Source organism: Gekko japonicus, unplaced genomic scaffold (genome assembly GCF_001447785.1).
Source record: "Gekko japonicus isolate JY-2015 unplaced genomic scaffold, Gekko_japonicus_V1.1 scaffold424, whole genome shotgun sequence".
Taxonomy (NCBI): Eukaryota; Metazoa; Chordata; class Lepidosauria; order Squamata; family Gekkonidae; genus Gekko; species Gekko japonicus.
In genome coordinates, this window is record NW_015165247.1 from 367,832 (window position 1) to 375,343 (window position 7,512).

The following is a 7,512-nucleotide window of genomic DNA, read 5'->3' on the forward strand; positions in this document are numbered from 1 at the left end:
ACCGTCCAGATGGGTAGGGGAAGCCGCCCTCTCTCTTTCGTCCAGGTGGCCACCTTCCCTCCCTGGCAGAGATCATTCGTCTTCAAGCAGCTGTGTTACAGGCATAATTTCAACCGGGCAGAGTTCTAACCCGCCGTAACATCTGTTCTAGGGTGGGAGAAGCTCTACCCATTGAATTTCTGCCTGACCCTGCAGAGGCCCAGTTGCCTTGCCAGGAAAGAAAAGGAGCCGATGACGTACCAAAGGCGGCACCCTGGTGTCAAGGAAGCCGTCGCCAAGGGGGGGAAGCCAGCCAGACTCCCCCCCCAACATTAATTCAAGCACCTGATTATGGAATTCAACCCCCCCCCCCAAACATACATTCAACAGGTGAAGCCTCTCCAAGCATGGAGATGCAGGGATAGGGAAAAGGCTGAGCCTACTGGACTCCTGCCAGGCCGGCCCTTCTTAAAAAGCTATGGGAGTCCGCTCTGGTGCCTTTGGGCTGTAGTAACCACCAAGTGACGCTTCTCGGGGTCAAGGAGGGGCTGCTGCCCACATGTGCCTTGTTTGTTGGACCTCCGGTTGGCCCGTGTGAGGCAGGAGGCTGGACTAGAGGGACCTTCACTGGTCTGATCCTGCAGGGCTCTTCTGAGGTTCTTCTCAGGGGAAGGCCTCGGCCTCTGTGCCCTGTTGTTGGCCCTCCAGAGGAACTCGTCGGCCCCTGTGTGAGGCAGGATGCGGGACTAGATGGACCGTCCCTGGTCTGATCCAGCAGGGCCCTTCTGATGTTCTTATGAAGGCCTCAGCCTCTCTGCCTTGTTGTTGGCCCTCCAGAGGAACTCGTCGGCCCCTGTGTGAGGCAGGATGCGGGACTAGATGGACCGTCCCTGGTCTGATCCAGCAGGGCCCTTCTGATGTTCTTATGAAGGCCTCAGCCTCTCTGCCTTGTTGTTGGCCCTCCAGAGGAACTCGTCGGCCCCTGTGTGAGGCAGGATGCGGGACTAGATGGACCGTCCCTGGTCTGATCCAGCAGGGCCCTTCTGATGTTCTTATGAAGGCCTCAGCCTCTCTGCCTTGTTGTTGGCCCTCCAGAGGAACTCGTCGGCCCCTGTGTGAGGCAGGATGCGGGACTAGATGGACCGTCCCTGGTCTGATCCAGCAGGGCCCTTCTGATGTTCTTATGAAGGCCTCAGCCTCTCTGCCCTGTTGCTGGCCCTCGAGAGGAACTGGTTGGCCACTGGACTAGATGTACCCTCACTGGTCCGATCCAGCAGGGCTTTTGTGGTGTTCTTAAGATGCAGAATCCTGGGACTGAACAAGATGAGACATTATCCTCATGTATACTTGCGAACCTATGGACAATCCTTTATCAAAGCTGGCAGATACAGTCTTGTCCATGGCTGATGCCGGATACCACTCGAATACATTCAGATGGACGCCACCTTGCGGCCATACAACAAGCCAGTAGCGTGCCCTCCCTTAACGTGGCTTCATCCGCTTTCTGAAAAGCTTGGTGGGCTCCAAGGGAAGTACGGGCAAACTCCGTAGTGCCCGTGGGCACCGTGTTGGGGAACCCTGCTTTAGATTTTGATGGAGGTACGGGACACGCTTGAATTGCAAGGAATCATGGGATGGTGTCTGGGAGAGGAAAGCCCCCCCACACCCACACTGCTATTCCAGCCAAGATGAGTGTCTGGGCTACGGCAAGGGAATGGGAGGATCGCTGGCTCTCCGGCTGGAACAGTCTGTCTTGTGCGTGCACAATCAGGGGCGCAGGTGGAGAGAGGGAACAGTCATTTACACGAGGATCACGTCACATCCCGTTAGGCCCTTTGCCAGGCAAACCAGAAGGGTCATTTGCCCATCTCTCCAGACCATCTCCTGCAACACGCCACCACGGAGAGTACAGGTTGTCTTCTGTGTCCATCAGTGGCTAGCAGAGGTCCATCAGTGGCTATTAGCCACAAGGTATAGATAGGGGCTCTGGGGCAAGGGATGCTCTGTCATCTTGGTGCTTGGGCAACAGTGGGAGGGCTTCTAGTGCCCCGGCCCCACTGCTGGACCTCCTGATGGCCCCTGGTATTTCTGGCCACTGTGTGACACAGAGTGTTGGACTGGATGGGCCACTGGACTGATCCAACACTGGCGCCTCTTATGTTCTTATGTGTCATTCTCTTGGGTTTGCACAAAGCAACGGCGGGGGCCCCCGGTGCACACCCAAAAGAGCTCCCTGGAATCCTCCGCATTGCACTAAAGTTCCGCAGTAGAGTAGTCTGCACAGAGAAGGTTTCCTGAAGGTAGAACGTTCTATGACAACGCGAGTGGCAGAAGACGGGACGCTCGGTCGTCATGTCCCGCCCCCTACCCTTTCACCTCCTGCAGAAGTAGCACCAATAGATTTCTCAAAGGAAAAGAAGAAGAAGAGGAAGAGATAGGTTTTATACCCCGTCCTTCACTCTGGAGTCTCAGAGGGGCTTACAAACGCCTTTCCCTTCCCCTCCCCACAACAGACACCCTACTCTGTGAGGTGGGTGGGGCTGAGAGAGCTCTGACAGAACGATGGCGTGCCCAAGGTCACCCAGCAGCTGCAAGTGGAGGAGTGGGGAATCAAATCTGGTTCTCCCAGATCAGAATCCGCGCACTTCGCCACTACACCGAACTGGCTCTCCCAAACCAACCAAAAAGGGCCAGCGAATGTCAGACTCGGAAACAGGGAACAGAACTCCGGGGTCTTTTCGCCCTCCTTGACCAGCCAAGATTTTCATCACGGCTGGGGAAGCCGCCCAAGTAGCATTCTCTCCTACCCGCCCGCCCAAGTAGCATTGTACTGCTCGAGAGTTGCATTCAACGCTCCCTCTGAGCTGTGGAGTCCTGTGAGTAAAAATTCTACTTTGTGAGGCATTAAAGTTGGGAGCGAGAGATTTGGCTGCTGCATCAATTCGTTTGCTCTGGAGCCCTCCTTCCGGAGCGAAGACAAAAGCCATGAGCTGGCTCACACTCACTCAGCTTAGAGGGAACGCCGGTTGCATTGCTGGTTTCGGGTACGAAATCCGGACTCGGGTGGGATCCGGAGGGGCAACCCCCTTCCTCTCCCTGACCCTTTGTCCCTTACCATCCCTTTGAGAAGGGGAATCCAAGTGACGTATAATCCACGCCCCACTCCTCCCTTGCCGAAAAGCCGGCAAAGCAGACTTCATCCGGCACGGGCACTTCACGTTTGAAAATGTCACTTCCGGGCAGCCGCAGGTAAGCACCGCGGAGTCCAGAGAACAGAAACAACGTCTTGGTCGTACTTCATCGGGGAAGAGAAGCAATTTGGGGCTGGGGTCAAAGACGGGGATCATTTGGAGTTTGAAAGAACAGGTATTGCATAGGTAAGCTCACATTCAGACCCTCTGGGATCTTTTGCACGCCGTGATAAATTCCTGATTCACGCTACAACCCCCCCCTCCCACCCCCCGCAGGGGAAAAGAGACTCTGGGAGAAGGATTGAATGAAAATGATAAAAGTCTGTCGCTCTCTCTATTGTGCAACAGGAAGCTGGATGCAGGAAGGCTGGATGCAGCGCGAGTCACTTCCGTCACAAAAAGTGTATACAGTACGGGACACGGAGGGGACCCCCTCAGTCTTGAGTTCAAATCCCTCCCGGTCTGCCCCATTTTGGGAACACTTTGCCCTTCCCCCATCGTCCCCAGCTGTTTCCGAAGCCGTGGGGGTGGGGGGGGTTCAGGGGGTCACAGGGGCTCTTTGTCCGACTTGTCCCCCGTTCGGTAAGGGTGCCAGCCTGGGTCCTGCTTGCCCACCGTCGGCTGGCGCTACCGGCTGGGTCCAGCGTGGCGCCTTTCCAGGGCGTGCGTGCAAGAAGCGCAGCAAACCGCCTTGTAGTAGGAGTAGACGCAGAGGCGGGCTTGAACGATCACCGGGCAGTTGTGGTACTGGTCTCTGCAGTTCTCATCTGCCAGAGGAAGAGAGAGAGAGAGAGAGAGAGACAGTTTACAAAGTTATGCCTGGGAGAGAGAAGGCAAAGAAAGAAGTCCTTTCCTCCCTTTCTCACAATACAAGGACTCGCGGGCACTCCCATGAAATTAAGGAGCAGCAGGCTCGGAACAGAGCAAAGGGAGTCGTCCTTCACCCAAAGTGTCAGGATGAACACGAGGGATTCCCTGCTGCAGGAAGTGGTGGCGGCTACAAGCACAGGCAGCTTCAAGAGGGGATTGGATGGACATATGGAGCAAAAGTCCGTGAGTGGCTATGACTCTGTCTGGGGCAGGGATGCTCTGTATTCTTGGTGCCTGGGGGGCAACAGTGGGAGGGCTTTCTGGAGTTGCAGGGATGAAGAAAACATCACCTGCCTCATTTCTGTCTGCCCAGGTATCCTGCGGCAACTTCTGTGAGTAATCGGGGCCATGGTTAGGAGCATGGACTCTAATCTGAGAAAACCGGGTTCGATGCCCCACTCCTCCACATGCACCTGCTGGTGAGGCCTTGGGTCAGTCACAAGTTCTTTCAGAGCTGTTCTCTCAAGAGCAGTTCTCGAAAGAGCTCTCTCAGCCCCACGTACCTCACAGGGTGTCTGTTGTGGGTAGGGGAAGGGAAAGGAGATTGTAAGCCGCTCTAAGACTCCTTCAGGTAGTGAAGGGCAGGGTATAAATCCAGTCTCCTCCTCCTCCTCCTCACTTTAAACTCAGCCAGATCCATCTTTGGAACATGTTGCCGAAATAAGAGCAAATGAGACCTTGTTGGGCTGGGCCATGTGCGTCATAAAAGGTAATGCCAGGTGGCGGAGATATAAACTTTATAAAGGACACAAACACAAAGGAGTTTTTTAAACTTAAAAACATGCTTAAAACATGAGCACTCTTGCAATATTTTGTTTATTTAATAGTGTCTTGATAACTGGCACCTCTTGCTCTGAATTACTGCATCAAAATGTCTGTGCTGTTGCAATCTTGAGTATGCTTTTCAGGTGTCTATCTGTAAGCTGCAAACCTACGATGACGCAGCAGCAGCAGCAGAACGGGAAGAAGAAGCGGAAGACAGCCAGTTCCGCTGCGGGCCTGATAGAAGCCCTCCGGGGGCCTCACCCGGCCCCCCGGGCCGCATGTTTGACACCCCTGCTCTATGACATGATACCCCATCAAAGTCCCTCCCCTCCCCAGACCCCGCCCTCCCCAGGCTCCACCCCCAAAACCTCCAGGCCTTTCCCTCCCTTCTCACCCAGGTCCGGGATGCAGGGCTGGTTGTTACAGGACCGTTTCTTGGCCGGCTTGAGGTCCGGGGGGCAGAGTCGGCTGAGGGTCTTGTTCTGGGTCAGGCACTGGACCTCCCGCACCTGCACGCCGCCCACGCAGGTCTTGGAGCACTGGGGGGGGGGCAAGAGACAGGGGGACGGGGGGTACGGCCCGGCTAGAGAGAGGCGCCCCGGGTTTCCCCCCTCCTCCCCTAGGGAGAAAACCGTGCCCCCTCCCTGGGGACGGGCTCACTCACCGCACCCCAGGCCGTGGAGAACCAGCGGGCCTTGCAGGCGTTCCCGTTGCAAGACTGCAGGGAGGGCGGCTTCTCCAGGTGGCCGCACTCGGAGGCGTCCGTCACGTTGAAGTCGGAGCCCTGTTTGCTCACGCAGACGATGTCCCGGCGCTGAGTGCCGCTGCCGCACTCCGCTGAGCACTGCGGGAAGGATGGAGGGGGGAAGGAAAGGTCGTGGGGTTGCCCACATCGGCTTTAGAGGAAACACACACAATCAGAACTGTCCAACCTGGCCGCCCAAATTCCGTGCCAAGGAGACTAGACTACTGCAACGTGCTCTACTTGGGCCTACCCTTGAAGAGTGTCTGGGTCCCAGGGTGAGACTTGTGAGACTGGAGGAAAGACTTGCACGCTTCATGGACCCACCTTATGGTCCCGAACCAAATTTATTTATTTATTTATTTATAATCAAATTTATACCCCGCCCTCCCCGCAAAGCAGGAACCCCACACACCTGAGAATTTATTTAAAAGGTGGCTCTGAAAGCCAAACTCCCCAACCCTGTCTGCTTTGGGTCAAATGTCACCAGCCAATGGGAAAACCAATCTCTCTTCCAGCTTGAGAAAGCTTCTCCCTGCTTGGTCACCCAGGAGCTCAGAGGGATTAAGTTGAAAGGAACATCCACATACAGCGGCAGCCTACCTCAGCAAAATGCAACTGGCAAAAATGACGGGGTGTGATAATAACATGAAGAAGAAGAGATTGGATTTATACCCTGCCCTTCACTACTCAAAGGTGTCTCAGAGCGGCTTACAAACTCCTTTCCCTTCCCTTCCCCACAACAGATACCCTGTGAGGCAGGTGGGGCTGAGAGAGCTCTTTCGAGGACTGCTCTTTCAAGACCAGCTCTGAGAGAACTTGTGAGTGACCCAAGGTCACACCAGCAGCTGCATGTGGAGGCGTGGGGGATCAAACCCGGTTCTCCCAGATTACAGTCCGCGCTCCTGACCACCACACCAAACTGACTCTGAGGGATTGTCTTCTTTTGCTAGTCTTTCAGAAGGGCTGCTAAAACGTCCTCTGGGATTTCCTCGGCAGGATATTTCACACTGGACAAAATTATTTCAGTGACTGAGTGACAGAAGGTTTTGGGCCTGGTACCAATGCAATGAGAGCCAGTTTGGTGCAGTGGTTAAGTGTGCGGACTGTAATCTGGGAGAGCTGGGTTTGATTCCCCACTCCTCCACTTGCACCTGGCTGGATGACCTTGGGTCAGTCACAAGCTCTGGCACAGCTGTCCTTGAAAAAGAGCAGTTTCTGTCAGAGCTCTCTCAGCCCCACCTACCTCCCAGGGTGCCTGTTGTGGGTAGGGGAAGGGAAAGGAGTTTGTAAGCCGCTCTGAGACTCCAAGTGAAGGGCGGGTTATAAATCCAATCTCCTCTCTTCTTCTTCTTCTCTAAGCTGTGGAGTCCTGTGAGCAAAAATTCTACTTTGTGAGCTACGGGCATTGAAGTTGTGAGGCAGCGATTTGCCCGCTGCATCCATTAGCTTGCTCTGGAGCCCTCCTTCCCTGAGCGAAGACAAAAATGTGTGAGCCGGAGGTTAAGAAACCGTGAACTGGCTCTCGCTCACTCAGCTTAGAGGAAACACTGCCAGGTACCAAGGTGCGTCCCCGGGCTCCCCTCCAAAGCCCCCCCCACCCTTTTCTACTCACCGGGCTCCAGGGTCCGCTGTACCATCGGGTGACTCGTTGGCAGGGGCCACCGTTGCACGACCGCATGTCAATCGGCTTCGTGCCCACGCAGTTCTCCTCTGTCGGCTCGTTGGCGTTGCTGGACAAGCAAACCACCGCCCGGCGCTGGATCCCTGGGCCACACTCGGCCGAGCACTGGGAGGGGCCGGGGGAAGAGAGAGGTGACGCAAGAGACAACGCCTGCCGTCCCGCCTCCCGGTCCCGAAAGCCATCCACTTTGGGCACAAACAGAATTCTATCTGACATGCCCGAACGACTACCTGCTCCCTTAGGAACCTGCCCAACTACAATGGGCAACTTCGGAGGCCCTA

At 55.5% G+C, this 7,512-nt stretch overlaps 1 protein-coding gene across 1 annotated transcript in view; it reads right to left on the reverse strand.

Moving 5' to 3' along the window:
• Window positions 1-3,552: 3,552 nt before the first annotated feature.
• ADAMTSL4 (ADAMTS like 4) overlaps window positions 3,553-7,512 on the reverse strand; it is a 50,238-nt gene continuing 46,278 nt past the window's right edge. Inside the window, exons 11-14 of the mRNA XM_015410096.1 lie at window positions 7,163-7,336; window positions 5,470-5,649; window positions 5,200-5,344; window positions 3,553-3,937 (exon numbers count right to left, since the gene is read on the reverse strand). Of these exons, the coding sequence (XP_015265582.1) occupies window positions 3,798-3,937; window positions 5,200-5,344; window positions 5,470-5,649; window positions 7,163-7,336 (639 nt within the window). The 3' untranslated portion in view covers window positions 3,553-3,797. The remainder of the gene's footprint in view (window positions 3,938-5,199; window positions 5,345-5,469; window positions 5,650-7,162; window positions 7,337-7,512) is intronic.